The sequence below is a fragment of the Tachypleus tridentatus genome, chromosome 7, assembly GCF_004210375.1.
Source record: "Tachypleus tridentatus isolate NWPU-2018 chromosome 7, ASM421037v1, whole genome shotgun sequence".
Taxonomy (NCBI): domain Eukaryota; kingdom Metazoa; phylum Arthropoda; class Merostomata; order Xiphosura; family Limulidae; genus Tachypleus; species Tachypleus tridentatus.
The window spans coordinates 51283925-51305037 of NC_134831.1; the positions used below are offsets into that span (position 1 = coordinate 51283925).

General features: G+C 30.6%; 1 protein-coding gene across 1 annotated transcript in view; it reads right to left on the reverse strand.

The window, feature by feature from the left end:
* The window catches only part of LOC143255641 (A-type potassium channel modulatory protein KCNIP1-like), a 353607-nt gene extending 337545 nt beyond the window's left edge, over positions 1-16062 (reverse strand). The window contains exon 1 of the mRNA XM_076511615.1: positions 15447-16062. Coding sequence (XP_076367730.1) covers positions 15447-15558 — 112 coding nt within the window. The 5' untranslated portion in view covers positions 15559-16062. The remainder of the gene's footprint in view (positions 1-15446) is intronic.
* Positions 16063-21113: the final 5051 nt, after the last annotated feature.

A 21113-nucleotide genomic window follows, 5' to 3' on the forward strand; every position in this document is an offset into this window, starting at 1 on the left:
ATTTCATCAGGAACGTTTGTAGATTTCATACGATTTCACACATTACAAACCATTCAACTTCAGAGAAGTAACTTCAGACGTTAGTATTTCTACGAGGATATTAGATATCTTCCTCGCTGAAGTGTGAGCTTGTAAACTACACGAGGTCAGTCTAGAACAGAGCTAGCTATCATTCCTGTCAAGTGAAGTGTACCTGTGTATAAATATATAATTAATTCGCTCATCGTGAACCGTCGAAAGAAGATTTGGTTACAGATCAGATAGAAGATTTAGTATTGTTTGTAAGTTTGTAAAACTTGTATATAAATCATCATTTGTAACAACTGTTATTATAAATTGTGTTGTTGTTTGTAAATTAAAAATGTGTTTGTTTTAAGAAAGAAAATTATGTGTATCAATCTTGTTCCTAAATACCATAAATAGTACACATATTGGCATTCAATTAATTTCTAAATTTAAATTAAAATTTCTGGCTTTTTGAAATCGTAATACATATCATAATAAACCAGCAATGCATTCAAGATAAATTATAATACGTAACAGGTTATATAGTACAGGGTGTTCGGAAAGTCACTGTGTAGTTTTGTAATCATATGTTATTATATTTCAGATTTTGATCCCAATATGGTTTTAACAACTGAAGAACGTGTATGGCTCATCGAACACGTATTCCGAGAAGGTTGTAGATACACAAATGTGGTGCGACAGCGATTTGCTGAAAAATTCCCAGATACACCTGTTCCACATTGCAATAAATATATAAGTGCACAGTGACTTTCCGAACACCTTGTACAGTGATAATTACCTTACATAAGCAAAAGTATTAACATGGTAATCACCAGAAAATAATGAGCACATCTTCACTGAACTTGTATATTAATCTCTCCGTGCACTACCGTGTAGATTTATATGAAACATACAGCAAGTTGAAAACAAGAAGTCAAAACCAAATTGTTTTGAACCTCAACATTCTTGATATGAAGGTCCGAGAATTTCAGCGTTCTACAATAACCAAATACACTGTGGGTAATGTTTTACAGCTTTCACCAACACCCAAATACAATGTAAATATGTTATAAAAAATGAAATACTAAAATATCTATCACCCAAAATCATACGCACCACAGTTAATGTAAACTTTTAACAAATTTATAAAGTGAAACTGTAGCCTAAAATTGAATCCTTTACTCAGCACTGTAAGCTAATATGTCAATTAAGAACAAGTAGGTCCATGCTGTTGCATTTATAGAAAATCTGTAGTTAATACACAACGTCATTATTTGGAGAGATTAACTTTTAGATTGATATGACTCAATTTTTCAAAGGAATAAGCAAAACGTAAATAAAGATGATGAACAAAAGAAGGGAAGGCGAAGTAAGAATGTATCAGGACAATGAGACATTAGAAAATATTTCAGAGTTGAAAAATAAACAGTTATGATGAAATTCCCATTTGAACGTACGATGACATATCACCCTTTCTATATCTTTGTTTGTACTAAGAGCCATTAAATTTTAAAATTCGCTTTTCAACAATTTCTACTATGGCAACTATGGTAAACGTATTGTAATGTTTCACAGTTAATTGTGTTAATTTGATGTCTTAACCTTTCGTTTTCAATTATTTCCAGAGTTTATAAATTATTTTAAGTTGAAAGTGTTGGATACAGTGGGTTTGTAGTCCACAGACATGCCCCTGTAAAGTCCGTGAGAAACTATTATGATAAAGTTTAGCTACAAGCATAATAAAAAAAAAAACTGCGTTATGATAAACTCATATCAATAGATATATTCATGACTGACCTAAAACAAAGCAACTTACAAACGGGGTCTAAGCATTTCAATGTTACATTCAACTAATAACGACAAATAGAATGAAGGATAATAGAGAATGTTCAAAAATCTAAATTGTATTAGAAACACACGAAGAGCCTATTCCTGATATTGTGATATTTTTAAGCAAAGATTGTGAAAAATAACTTAATAGAATGTACAGAACAAACCAGACTTGAACAAGAACGCCCATGAAGTGAATAGAAGTTCATTAAAATAGAGTGAAAATTTCTTTCCACAAGAGATTACCAAAACCTTTCGCTTTGTAAAGGTATATGATGTTTAAACGGATAACGACAAAAAAAAAAAAAACACTTATGAGGATCAATTTCGATCGCTGCCGAAAAAATTCTCAAACGCTTATATTTTTATACTTTATGTAGTAAGGGATTCGTAATGGTGAAAATACACGTAATTCTACATTTGATATACAGTAGAATCGCCAAGAATAAATTAAAATTAAGAGAAAGGAATAAAAAAATAGGAAATAAATTAACACAAAGAAGGTATGTCACAAACAATGTTATTAAAACTGTAAATTAATTTTTACAGTAGTAAATAACATGTTTGTAATAAATGTACATAATAACTGAAAAAAAGAAGTTAGGGATTAATATGGATATTTCTGGACCATAAGATTCAATAAACTCGTTCTTGAATTAAATTATTCAAATTTAATAAAACTAAAGTTACATGGATCCGATTGCACAGATCTGTATCTAAAGATTCTAAGCTACATATATAGGAGTTTAAAAGATTTCAAACTACTAATGTAACTTGAAATGTTTAGACCCACATCTACACTATCTGTGTAATAAATTTTGACCTAAGAGATCAATTTAATAATAACTTATAGTCAGAAATATGCTAGCTATATAAACTTGAATTAATAAAATAATCTATTCAAGTACCAAATTCAATATAATAAAATAAAGTCACAATCAACAAAACTATGACCTATAATGCTTAGAATGCATTTAATAATCAGTTAGGCACTCTTCATCCGTCACGAGATTATTAGGAAATTTAGGTTAGTTTTATATCCACATCCTAAACCAACAATGAAACATAATCTTCATAAGTGTAAACTAATAGTAGTAAGGTATTTTACAGATTATAGCCAATAATATTAACGGTACTAGTGTCAAAGTAAAAAATGGTGTGTGTCATTATTCACACAACGCATAAAAATCACAATGTGGTTCTACGATTCATACGGCTTACAAATATTTTCATACAAGTTTGTGCATATTTAGGACAGCATATTCAATAATCATAACTGATCAATCTATATGAATAATCACACCTACAGCTATGGCCAAAGGTTTTGGAACGCCATAGAATTATTTTAATTTTGCTTCTTGAAGTCGAAAGAAAACTTCTGAATAGCATTACGTATGAAACATCCATGGAAGAAGCGAAAGTATAACTCGACACTTTCCAATCCCATGGGATCATATCCGAGAAAATTAAGGACATCTTAGAAAGACCATGGAATTTACTGGAAATTCCAAATATTACTGTTGTGGCGTACGGCAGACTTTATTTATATCTGTTTGTTTGTTTTTTTTCATTTATTAAACGATCTTACACGAAACAATATATAAATTATGTTCATAATATTATATATATATTTTTTTCTAACAATACAAGTGTGATGCAGAAGTATCGACCGTAGTTGAATGTTCTGTCTCTGGCTCTATAGAGACACCAGAAAAGACAGTTTTGCATCAAAATCATGAAAGCCAAGTGTCGATCAGTCAGGCAACAGTCACACTCGATTCCTCATAATTTCATGACTCAGACGAGTCCAATTTCTCTTTTTCTACTATACTACTTCCTCTTTTCATTGCCGGTTCGAATTTTAGCTGAATTAAATCATTAACAGATGTAAATGCTATATAGGCCTGTCAAAGAAGAAATATTTAACCAAGGATCTATTTAGCACTGAGTGAAATTAATTTGCTGTTTGTTATGAAAGACGTTTTTGAATAATGATCGAATATTTACAAGAAGTGTGATTTTATACTAACTGTTTTAATACTGCAAATTATGCGGTAATAAAACAACTGTAAATGCTGGGAAAACACGTTACTTAGGTAAAGGAGCTATTGCTCAAGTTGGGCTGTGGTTTTCCGAAGCTAAAGGGTGCTTTATTTTCCTTTTATGTCTTTTTAGTGGCGGCAAAATTTTAAATGCACATAACAGGATACAAATTTTGTAGGCTTTGATTTCTCGTCATTTTAACAGGCTTTATAATGGTAACTAATTATCACAAACAAGGACGAATGACCATAAAAATTGACTGTCAGGTCTTACAGTGTAACTCTCATATGTTTGAAAATAAACATAAATGGCTTCTAACACGTTGCTGTTTGTCTATGGCCAGGTAGTTACGGCGCTTCAATCGAATCTCTGTCACGCCATGGGGGAATTATAAAGTGACGGTCAATCCCACAATTCGTCGGTAAAAGAGTAGCCCAAGAGCTGACGGTGGGTGTTTATGAGTAGTGTCCTTCTATCTAGTCTTACGCTGCTAAATTAGGGACGGCTATCCTTTGTGTAGCTTTGCGCAAAAGTCAAAACAAACCAAACCAAGTCAATAACGAGAATATAAAGAAAGTGAAACATTATTATTTACATAAATATATATGAATGAACTCATACAAGTAATGAAAAGTTATATGTACTTATATGCAAAGGGTTTACTGTAGATTGTTTTTGGTCCTGTAGTAAAAATATACTTTCCTATTTTAACTCGCATTGTCCTAGACAACAATAGATAACTTACGTAATTATGAATGTAAATTATTTAATTTAAATAAATAATGTTGAAGCTTAATGTTAATAATAAAGTCATGTAATTAGAGTTTTGTACCTGAAGTATACCTCTACCCCGCAGTTAAGCAGTTAGTTTGTAGGCTTATAACGCTAAAAACTAGGTTTCGATGTTATTCATGGGAATATCAAAGATAGTCTATTGTGTAACTTTGTGCTTCAGAAAAAACAACAACAACAAATAAACTAAAACAGATATACAGACGGCACCTTATTCGCACTTGGACTAGGATCATGGGATAAAGTAGAACACCTTAATGTAAAGGCATAGCTTTGAATTACTAACAGAAAGAAGGCTAACAGCCACACAGGCTTCATCTGGCTCTTCAAACCGAATTGACTCTACTGAAACAAGCGTAGGTAACCTTAATAGACGTATAACGGTAAATTCGTTACACTAGTTATACTTTACTTATAGCAGGTGCTCTACTAATCACTTAAGCTACATTTACTGCTTATGTCTGAAATAAATGTGTTTTTGTATTTGTTGTCAATTGTAATTTAAATTATTTCTAATTTCCTATGCATAATAAGATTGGAGACAACCAAGTGATTAACATTGTTGAAGAAATTGGTCAATTTGTAAATAGTCTGACGCACATCAACCATCTGTTTCTTCGTCATCTTCTGTGTTACGTCACTAGCAGTTGGTGGCTTCAGTTTTCACAATGGTAGATGTATTTTTTTGATCGTCACAGTTGATTTTTAACAGCAAGTTAAATAAACTACATTTAAAAAAGACACTCGTGTAAAATGTGCACTCGCTTTAATACTATTTGAAGGTCGCATATATCTTCGCTTTCACTCTGTGTGCTACAGATTAATCATTATTTTGTTCTAACTCACAGAATAAGCTAGCTGTTCATACATATGTAATACTCTAAAACTGTGAGGAGAATCCTAATATTAAGGTCACTCAGTATCTTATATCATCAACCATTTAATAAAAGCAAGGATAACAACTAAATTTCCCAAAATATATTTTTTTATGAACTAGCTTAATAAAAAAATTTTAATTTTGTTTTGAGTACAGCTTTCAGTATCCCCCCGGTTTATTTTTATTAACGCTTCTGCTAAAGTACAAAAAAACCTGTATAAAAGCGAACAAAAAAGTTTGTCAAACAAACCACATTTCAACAAACAATGCACTTCCTACTTTTCATTCCAGTTTCTGAAATTTTCTGACTTTAGCATTTTAAAATACTGATAAACAACTTTAAAGATAAATGGTAAAATGGTACATAAAATAAATGTATAGGTATTTCGTAACACTATTATTGTAGCGATTATATTAATTCTGCAAGGAAAAGAACCTTTCCGGTAATTTATGATAACTTTCATTACTTTCTATTTTGAAATTTAAAAGCACAACACTTTCTCTGAAGCCCTTTCCTATAACCGATACAATGAATGCAAGGATTTCTGGTCCGGGACATGTTGCTGTTGTAGATTTATTTGTTTTTGAATTTCGCACAAAGCTACACGAGGGCTATGTGCGCTAGCTGTTTCTAATTTAGCAGTGTAAGACTAGAAGGAAGGCAGCTAGTCATTACCACCCACCGCCAACTCTTGGGCTACTTTTTTACCAATGAATAGTGGGATTGACCGTCACTTTATAACGTCCCGACGGCTGAAAGGGCGAGCATGTTTGGTGCGATGGGGAGTCGAACGTCGCAGTATTATCAATCATGCGCTGAGAGAGGTGTGGGTATAGAATATGGCATGCCTAAGTAATAAGAAAGGGTTTGGTAAATAAACACGAGGAAAACAGGCAAAATACAGATGTTATAAACTCAGAAAAAGACTGATAAAAGACATATCACGAGCGCGAAAAATGCATTTGAAATTACAAGAAGATAAGCTATATTTTCTAAAAATACATTCATTGTCAGCAAAATTTATATAAAATATCCTGCAAGTACAAAAATACGCAAAAATATATAAAACACGCTAGTTACGTGCCATTTGTTTTGTTTAATGTTATTAAATATGCACATAAAATTATTCATTATGCTGTATATACAACAAACTACCACATTCTTTTAATTACTTTATATATTTATCTAAGCATTAAAATATAGTGCTTGCATTAGGGTTATTGTAAATAAAACATTTCTCAGTTAACTTAAGGCATTTAATTCACAGGTATCTGGAACGTATAACAGTTAGATAAAATACAGATGAATTTAACTTTCCACTAAATTGCTATAGTAATATATGTATATATCTGTGTACAAGAAATGATGTTACTATTAAAAGAAGCTTAAGCAATAACCAGGTTAAAATTTAATCGTGCATTCATTTTAAATGAGCAATTCACAATTTCTCAGAATTTAATCATCTGTCTCATTAATTAATCAAATGTTTTATGCAAAGTAAATGTTATTAGTCCTTATATCAATGAATATAGTGTGCGTATGATAATGTACAAATGTTACATTTACATGTGCTCAAGAACTGCCTGTATTTACGAATAGATATCCAATAATCAAGACCAATCCTTTCATTAAACAAAATATACTTGCTAGTGTCTTTCTATAATATGGTGAAAAGTGTATTGTTGCATTCCTTCATACGTGTTGATGATTTGCAGAAAGGTAAATAAAACGAAAGCTTTATTGGAAGCAGATCGGATTTCATGTTAGCTTAACCGTTATTTTTCTTAATGGAAATGTCGATCTCAAAGCTTTCAACTAAGTTTCCTTTATTTCTGAACGGTTCTCACTTTTTTTTTTATAAGTAGTAAGATATCCAGAAATGTTAATGGGATGTGCATTGGATCGTTCCACTGGACTACACCATACTGAAGAAAGAACATTGACCGTTATTATGAATTTATTGTAACTACGCGAAATATGGTGAGCTTTTAGCCAAATGTACAAGTTTGTTATAAATAAAAAATCAAATATCTTATAGAAGTATTTCAAACTAAGAGACGTGTGTGATTTGCTGAAGTCAGTCTGACTCAAAACTTTGAAAAGTTGGAATGCAATTTAATGTTCATGTGAGGAATAAAAATACTTTTGCCCACTGTACAGTTTTTTACTGCGTTTCCATAACCTACAGAACCTCCAAAATGCAGATTACAGTTGTTATTTTTCAATCCCTCTAGACATATATATTGTATGTATTTATTCTACACAACCTCGAATAGTCGCTAAGTCAGCAATGTTGGGTAAAATGAATAGTTGATAACTCTGATCTCAAATATATTTTATAATTTGTAACTGCCTTATTCGACAACAAATAAAATAGGAATTTACTTTTCAAAATACTGCAATTAAACGGTTTGGATGAGAACATTTGTTTTGATTAAGCTTTTTATACTATCAAAACATAATAACAAAGTTTCTCAGGTAAAAAATTTTCTTGAATAAACAAGAGAAAAACAAAAATTATATCCTACACATTGCAATTGTCTTCTATATCTGCTAGAAGAACCTAAGAATATATTTTACAAGCACAATGCAATTATTTAGGTGGATACTCCTGTGCTGAAAGGCTGCTGCCTCACGCTTAATCGACTGCCTAAAGATGGAGAAAATGAGTAGAAATGATAGTTATCAGAGGCGATGATGTAATGGTTCCACCAAGTGCCACAAAAAGCGTGTTGTTAGGACAGGCAAGAAACAGATAGATCGTTGCTAGGCGAGACGTCATAGTTCCACAAAGTGGAACCAGAGATCACTGGCACCATGACAAACAGGTATGACAATGGCTGTTGTCCAGTGAGAGTGTCGCTAGGGTCACGTTAGTACATTGCCATGACAGGCATATATCACAGAAGTTGTTCAAAAAAAGTTTTGCTACTTCCCCGAAGTCGAACCAGAGAACATGATGGTATGATGTAGGAGACAATTACAATATAATTATATCAAAATAAAAAAGTAATAAAACTAATAACTTAAGATAATTTCATAACCATGTAATTATAGTTTTACTTTATAAATAAATCATTAAATAGAAATTGCTAATGCTAACAGTTTTGTAGGGCTGCATATAGGTCTCAACTTGTTTTCATTTGTATAATACTTGTATTTTACAAAGCTGGGCAATGCTAACCGAGGACTGCAAACATATTTCTACCTACAATTAATTGTGAGCGTTTTACAGAGGTGTTTCTATACTTCTGTACTACAGCATGCATTTCTCAACATGTCTACTCTTATTTTTCATACTAGTTCTTTAAATAAACAGCATAAAAATCTCATTAAAAATAAGAAAGTTATTACACAGGACACATATTTTAGGTCTCAGATACTTTCTTGGACATGTTAATGTATTGATAAAACCAAGAACGATATAGTTGTCGCTGCTGTCATTGTCGCATTAGAAACCAACATTATAAATCAAATAATGAGAATGATTTAATGTATGCATGCCGTCCTCGCAGAGTAGCATAAAACATATACTTTTATTTACATAAACGCATAAATATATATTTTAGTATGAAACTAGATCCACATTTCAATAGATTTCTATCGATTTCCTGCAATACACAGCTATAATAACGTAGCAAATATCAACAGAAAATATATAAATGAGAATGAATAATGAGGATAAGTTATAAAAGAGTTGACCATTGAGTAAACCGATTGTTAGCGTAAATTATGGTGTAAATATGCAACATCCAAAGCAAGTTTACGTCTCAACAAACAAAATAACGTCAAGAATGAACCTATAATAAATGTTACCATATAGTATGAAAAACTAGCATATTGAAATTTCTTCCCATTCTAGTGTAGAGAAGATGATAAACAGATGAAGTTGTCGTGAAATGGATTTGCTTACAAATGTTTTAAAAGGGCAGACTAGGATTCATATATTACAAAGATGAAGACCATGTGGTGACTTTTTAACGATTCTGATGCATTACAGCTGTGAAAATTATTAGAAGCAAAAAGACTGATGTCGTTAAAATAATGGACAAAACAAAACATCTGGTAGAGTGAAACTGAAACTTCAAAGTAAAATAACGTTTAGAATGGTTTGAAACAGAGACATAAACTCCCATATACACTATTTTTCACAGAAATGCATAGACAAGTGACAGCCAAATCAAGGTTAACATTTTGCAAAGCGGATACTTACACCTGATAAGAACGTGTACACAGTGATAGAAGAAATTAGATAAATATGTGTAGACCAAATTTCAAGTATCTTAAGATTAGAAATAAATTGGAATAAAAATTTAATCTTAAAAACTGTTAGAGATATAATTATTACAACGTACATAAAATAAAAGCGTTAATAAATAGAAAACAATGTACAGTGAATAAGTGTTTAAACATGTAAATTGTTTATATGAAAATGTTTTCAAATACGGAACAATTTTACTGTGATGAAGTGATGAAAAATAAAAATTATTCCTTTGAATAAATGTGTAAGGAGAGAATAATCTTAATATGAATAACCCTTTGGAAAAGTAATAATAAGATTATAAGGTATTGAAAGTTATTTTAATATAAACAGATTATTTAAGATGAAAATCGTTTTAAGATTAATAAATCGTAACGTATATAAATATCTAGAAACGGTAACATTTTGCTATTCAAATATTATTTTAGAAATGAGCCAATGTTAATGTGAAGCTTTTCAAGATGAAAAATAAAAGGAGAAACCATAGTTCACAGATCCAAATGTAATCAAACTTTCATGAAATACTAATGTGAATAAAGATACAAAATGTTTAAAACCAAATAGTTACAGTTTTGTAATTATTAATATGATAAAAATTTGTGTTGCAAAACCTCGCTATCAAGACATCATTAGTGATGTAATCTTTTCCATGTAATTAAGTTCTTTAGAAATATAATAACCTCAATATGAGAACACGTCTTTAAAAAGAAATAATATTAACAGGATAGCTTATTAAATATAATTAATCTCTAAGAATAAATGTTTGAAATTCAGTGATATTTAGTCTGCATTAGCATTTGAAAATGGAAGAATCTTAGTGGGATATAATGTTAAGAGGCAGAAGACTAGTTGTTTGAATAAGAATTTAGAGTTAATGAAACAATATGAGAGAAAGTGGAGGATGTGGAATAAAATAAAAAATATTTTATTAAATAATTTAACTTTTAATAAATAATAACATAAAAACTATTCATTGTGAAAGAATATTTGAAATTTAGTTGCTTATAGACTGCAGAAATTCAATTTGAACATATATATATATAGATTCTGTAGGAATGTTTGTAGAGATAACAGAATTTCACTGTGAAGGTACTTAATAATGTTAAAATTAGAAGGTGAAGAGATATTTAGTAATGAGCGAGCAATAATGTAAATGTGTTTCAGAGAAAGAGTGATTGTTAATGTAAAAAATGTTTTCGAGATGTGAGAATTTCAATGCTAATAAGTGTGTTATGTTGCAAAAATAAATAAATAATTGTCTAGAGATTTATATAGAAATCTCACTGTTAATAATCTTTAGAACTGGTGTTAAGAAATTTTAAAATATTAATGAATATTACAGTCAAAAGATCGAACATTTGAATTTCGTAAGTTATTTTCTGTAACAAAACTCGTGTAAATGTGATACGAAACGATCTTAATGTGTCTATATGTCTAAAACTATTGCTCAAAATAATTATTAACCTGAATCAGTATGTAGTAATGTAAGAATTTTGACTAAGGTTTAAGTGAGCGAAAAATCTTAATATGAAAATAAATTTAGTGGTATAGAAATCTTAATGCTAAAGTGATCAAGGGATCTAAATGAGATGGAGTAACAATTAATGGAAAAAATAATATAAAGTATTTAGATTTTAATGTTTAAAAAGCTGAATATTTTAATGTGATAATGAGAGGTTATAATTTAAATATTTCTTTAAATTTCTAAACTCAAAACTGTTGGTAATATTTACTAATACTCAATGAAAATAAATACTAGGCAGTATATATCTTTTTGTCGCAGTCACCTGTTTCATATGTCATCATTTACTCTAAATTGTTTTGTGTTCTGATTTAACCAAATCATTATGAAGTTCAAAGTGCATTATATTCTTCTTAAGAATTATACTTACCATAATTCCATAATTTTCTAGTAATTTCCTAACCATGATTCAAGTATAAAAAGAAAACGTTTAAAGATTTATAAATCGTGATGTGGATAACTATCTAGAAAAGTTAAAACTTTAGTAATAAGATATTATCAGAAATGAGCCAAAATAAAGTAAAATCTTTTCGAGATGACAATACTGTTATGAAAGAATAGCTAGAGATCACAGAATCCTAATATTTTCATGTTTAAATATTATCATATCTTTGATGTTGATGTATTATCTTACCTGTAACGTCTTCCACAGATGTCATTGACAGAAATATATATAAGTTGTTTTTGTTTATTCGACACAAAAGGTGTAGCTACTTTATCACTAAGTTTGTAAAAATTGTCAACACTTTTAGCGTTCCGAGTTTACTCTTTTACGAAAAATCCTTAATAAAAAAAAATATTATGCCTAAGATAACTTTATAAGATTATTTCTGTTGACCTTATAAATTATTCACTTCAAAATACCCTTAATATATTTGCAGGAAGTCAACGTAAAGTATATATATAACACACACTAAAATTATTTATAGCAGACGTACTTGAATTATTAAACTGAATGCCAAATAGTGTTTTAGAGTAAATAACAGGTAAGGGAAAGTCCAGAATGTATATTCTTGATAAAACCCAAAATAACACAAAATTAAATAAATAAAGGAAATGTATCATTCAGCGATTGAATTATAATATCTAAAGCTCCAAAGACATATATGCATTATAAATGAATATTTCTTGATTAAAAGTATTTTTAATGGAATCATACATATCTTATTTATGTGCGTTTAAGAACGTTATTTTTCCGTCAAAATGTTACTATTGGTTTGATGTATAAGATAAAGAGATATATTTGGGTGGTTTGAAGCAGCTTGAAGCCATGAGTTCATATAGTGAGATGGTGAATAGTTAGTCAATGTAAATGACTCCAGATAAGTCACATTATTTTGATTTAAATCTCTTGATAATAAATAAGGTAGGAACGTAAAAGCAAATGGCTCTCTACAACATTATAAGAATATACTTTTTGATACTACAGATAGTTCCTACTTTTCACATCACTACAATTACGATATATTGAGAAGATTGTTTTTATATGACGTTAAATTTATATTAAACAGATAACCGCACATGATATAAATAGTTAAATTCAAAATAATGACAGTGAGATAAAAGACATTTTCACTGAATGCGTAGAGATATATTTGGTGAACACTCCCAAGTAATCATTCAAATAAAAAGAGAAATGTTACAGTAACACTAGTGTAAAAAAAAATGGGAGAAATCAAAGAATTTACAAGAGTCTATTTGAAACTTCAGTTTTCAGATTGTTGACAGCTTTTCATCAGAACGTCTCTGGTCAACAGCGTACCTCTAATGAAGGGCTGTATGTAGTCCGTAAGCTAAGGCTTCAAAAATATTTAATTTCGAACTTTCCAAAGGAATCACTGAAATATGCTTTATTTTAATTTCATAAAACATATATATAGATATATAGATAAATGACTAATTGCTAATTTGAAAAATAAACTTTGACTTCTTTCAAGGCCTTTTTTTTTTGGCCATCAAAGCTTTTTACATCTATGTTGGTTTTCACATTACATAAGAAACACCAAATGTCTAACTGTTTTCACTAAATAACATTAGGCCTAAATAGTACTGCAATAGACTTAAAAAGTCTTAATGTCAATTTTACGGTAATTAATATTAGCTGTATTGCGTAAATTGAATGGCTCATAAGTGAACTTTAAAGAAGTAACCGATACATTATGTTGAAAAAAAACTTTTAACACTCTCAACAGTAATGTAGCTTATCATTTACCATACAATGAAAAGCTCCGTACCGAAACGTATTAAATTTTGTTTAAGCTTACGGTAGTGTAGCCTATCATTTTGTAGCGCAGGTAAGTTCACATTGGAACACATTCCACTTTAATTAAGTCTACAGCAATGTAGCCTGTCATTTACTACTCATCTGTTCAATAAAGTTCAGTAGATCGCAAGATGTTCCAAAATAAATGACTATTTGTTTTTCGGGATGAGGTTGGTTGGGTGAGTTTATTTGTGTCAATGATATGTACTGTTACATTGGTGTTATTCGCTCATTTTATTTTGTTTTTAATTGACATTACCATTATTAGTGAGAAATGTCTCGAAACAGAAACCTTCTCACTAATAAGCCGCTACCGTATATATATTTTTTATAAGCTATCTAAAAGCTTCATTGTTTATTTGTCAACTTGTGACGTTTCAGTAAATAACGTTAGGCCTAAACAGTACTGCAATCGGTTTATGACCTCTTAATGTTAATTTTACTTTAAACTTATATAAACTGTGAGTCGAAATTTCAGTGGCTTTTAACTGCACTTCCATAAAATAATTGATACATTGTATTGGAAAAAAATATGACTGTAATTTATTAAACTGTGCTTTCATTATTAACATTCTATGTGTTTATTTAAAATAATCCGTTACTATTAACCACCGAAACTTTATTCAGAACGCTCAGTTCTGTTCACTCATTTTTTGTTAAAAGTTGGATTTTTAATCAAGGTAACACAAAACTTACAACTACTAAAGAATACTGAAAATAATAACATTAGTGTAAACTTTCGGTGGTTGATAAAATTATTTATAACATACTATAAATGTAAGTAATACATATTCATTAAACTAAGGAATACTGTTTACTGTTTATCAAGTCTCAGAAGTTATTTGACCGCCAGTACTATGAACTATCAGATTCAACACTTTAATAGCGAAGTTGCGCATTATTAGAAATATGTAACCTTTTAATAAGGTGTGCTAAAAGCTATTAATTGCAATATTAGAAAATATTATTGCATTTAAAATAATAGATAGCGAGGCATACGAAAGTAGCTGTAAATTATCATAAATTACATGCTTCGAGAATATAATTTTAACATAATTAAAGCAAAAATCGTGTTTTTGAAATGTTTGAGCTTCCTGCCACCTGTGTTTTAATAAATAAATTCGTAAGCCCTTATGATTACTTAATACATATACGTTACATTTTGTAATATGAACATTAAAAATAACAAATTTTATGATATAAACAATTTAAGCAACTTAGGAGTATAAAAGTTTAAACATAGTTCATTACTCCCTTAAAGAAATTAGAAGGAAGAAGGTATGCAACTAAATTAATTCCATACTGAAGTGAACACCAACTTACTGTTACCGATTTTGTCAGTTAACTTATTCTTAAGGTCAAGTGCTTGGTTTCACGAAAACAACAAACTATTGTAGGTTCTTACTTAGAAATACATTATGTGCTTCACTTTTCTGTACGGCTGTCTAATTTTGTTCTTAAGACCTTCATTTTCAATTAACATTTGCTACCAGCAATATTTTGAACAGTTAGATACTATGAAACAGTTGTGCATACTAAATGTGAAAACAATGTGTGTCTAAAAACATTATTATTATTGTTTCAAACTGAAAAATTGCTTCCCGATTTCTGTAAAGAAAGCGATTGGACAGGTTTGTTCACTTCTATTCATTTTCGTAGTGACGTCATAGATGTCTATGATAAAATAAAGCAGAACCTTCCAAATATTTTTGCCGCTTCCAATAGAGATTGTTTACAATACATAATATATATATATTATTATTTGATGGAATATAACGGTAGATATCTTGTCTGATGCAAATATAAACATCGGAATCAAAGATACATCATGAAAGAATAGATATATCTTACCCGAGTCTACGTCATGCTGCCTTTCAGGCACTCTGCCCAGCGAGATTTTTTTCATTCGAGCTCCGTTGCTGCTACCTTGTCCTGGAGAATTTGTGTCCGATTGAGAAGTCATTTCTTAAAGTCAGAAGTTAAGTTAGGAGCTCAGTAATTATTTTTCTTCTTTGCTTAGTTTTTACCGGATTTTACGAATTCGTCAGGCTTAGAAACTTAACTGACGTATAAATTGAATTGCATAGAGAAGCTAAAATTTCTAGTAAGATCTAAAACGTGTAACAGCTAAATATTAAAACTGTAAATTTAAGAAGACAACACTAGATATATATGAATTGATTTCTTCTACGTGGCATTTCAAAAGAACGATTGTACAACGCTATGTAATGGAATGTCTGACGAACGTCCGTGACGTAACACTAAGGCCACTAGGACAAACAGAACACGCTCCACGTCGTTATTGTAAACTCAAGAAGCAAAACGCCTTCTATCGTTACGCTCGTCTGTGACATGATAACGTTTACACACAACAAACTCCAACCGTTGCTGACGGCCCTCAGTCAAACGAAGATGGAGGCTGCTTATATCGTTGTTGCTGCTCGTGGTCTTGTGAATGGAAGTCAGTGCATAATCTTGCTGCCCTGTTGGTGAGATCCTCGTGAGCATGCGCCGTTTCTGCACCTGTCGTACGTCAAACTCCGTCACTCTCAAGAAAGCTTAATAACAAACATGCTTCTCTGTTCAATAAAACAAAGAAGTTTAGCTCTTATACAACTAGTGGACACATGTTTGGCAAGGAAAAATGCTTTTCTACAAATAATTTGTTTACATACTAGCACAAAAATGGTTTCACGTACGTCGGAAAATATATTTAAGACCTTCCTGGTGTTATTTTTATTTCCACTTATGTTTCTGACTGACTAAATTGTAGGTCCCTTGCTAAAGCTACGAAAAAATACTACATAAAGTAGTTTTAACACAAATAAACATAACACATTCCTTGCATATTGTTTTGTAACTACAAAATATCCAGAAAGTAATGCGTAATGTGGTATTCCTATTACATAATTTATGAACAGAACATGAAGTTGTTGAAATCGTGTACCTGTGGTGATTTTCAAAGCTGAGTGATGAGTAAAATAACATCAAAAGAAACAGCTGAGCTACCATATTTTGACGAACGTTAAGAGTTTACTACTTCTTACTATTGATAAAGTTTGTATACAAACATGCTGTTCATATAATTTCACCCTCTGAGATCTAGGCATCAGTAATCTATAAGATATCGAGGAGTCAGTTAATGCAACTTGCAAAGCAAAGATACACAGCTTTTACTACGTAAATAGAAACCTTATAGTTTACATTAGTCTATGTTCAGAAACTAAGTAACCGAATTATGAGTTAAACCAAATTCCGTTGCAACAGTACAGTGATGAAGCATCTCAACTGATATTAGTGAATTTCATCCACAGCAAAAAGAAATTAATTGCTAAAACATTGTTATAGCATTTTGAAATAAATATAAATTATGAAGATTTGTTGGTATTTTTTAATCTGAAAACATAATAAAAAAGCACAAAGAGCGTGTAGTGTTCTTAAAGTTAGGAGAAATGGAAAGTCCTTTAAATATCGATTAATATTTACCAATTCTGGATTTTGGGTAATATCAATATATATAAAGATATTTGTTTCCTCTCTTCTTACTGCAAAATATTCTTTACTTATTCTTTTAGTTATTATTTATATAATTATATCACACAGTGAGTGATAATAGCAATAAGTAACACGAGGCCTTAGCCCACAAGTGATAATTTTTAATTTCCCTTTTAAAGTAAAATGTGGACACCAAACAGACTGAAGTGTTTTGTGATGACGAGAAACCCATTTGAAGTAAATGTATTCTCAGAACAACTGAAATGGGTATTAAAACTTTAATCAAAATAAAGTACAGAACAATGTTTCAACATTTTTAGTTCATCTTCTGGTTAACAGAAGAGTTTGCAATGGTCAGTTTAATACCCATACCACCCATCTTGAGAATACCGACTGAAATGTTCCTTTCTCTGACTAGATGGATAAGTGAGCAGTTAGTTCATAACATATAAAACATTGTACTTAGATTGTGTGGAACCTTAATCTTTTTTCTACTTCAGATTATGGCCTATCTGTCGTTTGTTAATTCGCTCAGTGGAATGAAAAGAAATATCCCTATGTGATGTCGTTCCCTTAATGCTAATGACAAAGAAACCAAAGTGGACAAGTCAATTTGTGTTATAGACTAATAGTTCTTTATACATATATTCTTTCTTTTATTCTATTAAGATAAATTCTATATTGTAAAATATATAGTTTTTATTTCCCCTGTATTAATTTTTTTCCGTTAAAACATTATTCTCCTTCACAATTCATAGTATACTCAAACTACCTACTAAAATGGTTAGTTCGGTAATGGAGACTTTAGAACAAGTCTTTATCAAATAAGATTCATTAATGTCTAGACTTAGATATATATACTTAAGTAATAACAAAAGTTTAACTTCAGTAAACAAAGCAAGTCAAAACAAACAGTGTTTAATGCCTTATAAACTTTAATGAAACAAACAAGGAGTGTATGTTGAACAGTTCTTTTCGAAATATGCGCATTATGACATTACTTAAAAATAACCATACATCTTTTTTTTAACATTCTAATTTTATTTATTTCTTATCTTTATACTTTTTTGCATATATAAAATGTTTTTATTAGATGCCATGACGTTTTGTTACTACACACCAACAGACCACACCAAATAAGAAAGTGATACTCGATAGCACCCAACAGTAGCTTTAGAATCGCAACCATATTATTGGCAATATACTTATACAATACAGATCTCACCAAATTCTTTAAAATATATGGTGGTAGGTTTTCCTCTCTGCAGCAGTGCCCTCCCAATGGCACAGCGGTGTGTCTGTTAACTAATAACGCTAGAAACCGGGTTTCGATACCCTCCATGAGCAGAGTACAGATAGGCCAATTGTATAGCTTTATGATTAATTAAAAACAAACATACAAACTAAAACAATTCTAATAGCTTCCTTGATACTAATGCCATGGAATTTAGTTTAACAGTGTTTTGTCGTCACCCCCATGCAATTGATATAGCCATATCAAACATCATTATTTATGTTAATTGCTTAAGCTAACAGCGCGTGAAGTCAAACGTTCTTTGACTAGAATAATTTCATAAAATCTAGCAACTTTTTCTGAGAAGATGGCAATAAATAATAACCGTCCACCCGTACGAGCTAGAAACTGCTAATCTAGTTTGCCTGGCCTAACCAGTACTTGTGTATCTGCACGTTCTTTCACCTTAGAGTTTTGTTGTTCTAAGTCTGCCGTCTTTAACCTGGATGACAAAGAACTAAAAGTGTGCACGTTTACTCTTAGATGAAGCCGTAGAAAAAATGTTAGACTGAAAACTCATGTAACTTTTGCGTAGGCGTGAGTAAACCTTTTCGTATATTTGAGTCGTTTTTGTTGAATAACTTTGCACGTATGACTTATATTTACAGCAAATGAGATTCCTGATTTTAGGGTTTAAGATATAACAGTGTACTAAATTTTAAAAAGTCCATAAAAGTATGTTTTTCTATCAAATAAAGTTTCCGTACTTTTGATGCAAAGTAAAAAAAAGGAAAAAGCTTGTTCAAAATTGGAGCTATTGTATCTCAGGTATTTCTTAATATATTATCTTGAATTTTGTTATATGAAGTAAGAGTCCAGTGAAGCACATCCACTGAAAACATGTGATAGTTTGGATTACTACAGTCCGAGTTACAGAAGGTGAAATATCACTTATATATCATTCCTGTTCATAACATATAGTATATTCTGCTTTCTTTTCTTTGCCACAAGACACACTATCAAACTGAGAGACTACATTTTCTTGATATAAAATCTATTGTATCTGCTTGTATTATAAAAGGTGAGTCTAACTATAATAATATCTATAATCTACCTGGATAGCTTATATTATCATAAGAGAGTTCTACTATAATAATATCTAAAAACATATTGGGATTGTTCGTATTATAAAAGGTGAGCAACATAATACAGGTTAAATGTTGAAATTGGTTGATTCTACATATCGATTCGTATACATCGTACTATATACGTTTCTGTATTTCTCCCGCTAGCGCTGGAGACGGAGAAAACATTTTATTTCACGGACGTGCCTATCTACTTTGAAACCAAGAAAACAATTCATTGCGAAATAGAATATTTTCTTCCTATTTTTTGGCTTTGAATGCTTTCATGTGCGTTACCAATGAATACCAAAATCAATGTGTTTTTACAGTTGGAGAGTAACAAGTAATATATGTACTGTTTGTAAAATCTGCCAAGCCAACATATACGTTTATAGACATTTTCGTTTTGTATGGCGGTTCACCGAAAAAAACAACCAGAACATTTGCTAAACACACAGATAAGCTCAAAGAACACAGAAGAAATGCTTATGGGTCAACCAGAATGGCTTATTCGCTATAGTAATTTGTTATTATAGACATTTTTATTGATATCTTTGTTGAGCAGATTGAGCACATCGAAATTAAAGTTTATTTGTTTATTTTATTTGTTTATTTGGTTATTTTAGAGCAAAGTGACGGCGGATATCTGCTGTTCCTAACACGGAGAATCGCATCACAGTTTTCAGTATTGTTAGTCCGCTGTTCCTTGGGGACAAAATCACATATAGTTGTAAAGGGACTATTTAATGTGGTATATAATTTCACAGACATTGAATGCCCATTTATTTCACTTCTTTTTTAACTAAAAAACATCAAAACTTTACTAAATTTAATCCTGTAGGATAATTTAACTTGAATTTCCTTACGTATACAACCTATATCAACACAAAGTAGAGAACTGTGACGTTGTTATAGATTGTTTTGTTCATGTATTATATTTTGGAGACTACTTCACTATGCGTTTGACAGTCAATATAATTTCCCATTTATATTTAAACTTTACCGCTATCGCTTCTCTTTATTTATTTTCGATTCATTATTTTTATATCTCTGAAGCCAGTGGCAAAATAAAATAAATCATATCATTATTATACAGGTAAAATTTTGCTAAAATATGTATAATCTTTCTAAGGTATTGCATTAAGATTCTCATTGAACAAAACCGTGTTTTCAAATTTAAAAATACTTTCATATCAATACATATAAAACTAATGGTCTTATTGATTTTAATTTTCGTGCAACGTTATACAAGCGCTATTGCACATAAATGTTCCTAATTTTGAACTGATAGACCAAAGGGAAGGAAGATAGTTAACAGCGGTTACCGCTACTACTATCTAACAGAATAAAAGAATGTCGTGTTAATGGAACTTTAGATAAATTAGACACTGTAGGTTGTAAAACTTTAGTGCACTGCGACTGTCTGTCTGTTGAAAGAAAAGTAGACGATGTTTCAGCTTCTATACTGAGGTCATTTTCACTACTCTTCAGAACAGAGGGAATTTACAAATTATGAAGTTTGTTTTAGTGTAGCGGGATGTAAACCACAAATTGATAAGGAAAATATATTTCTTTCAAAATTAAAATCATGTCATTTTTTGCTATGTACTTCTTCAAATAACAAAAAAATTATAACTACTCTAATTGCTCTCGAGAAACGGTAAA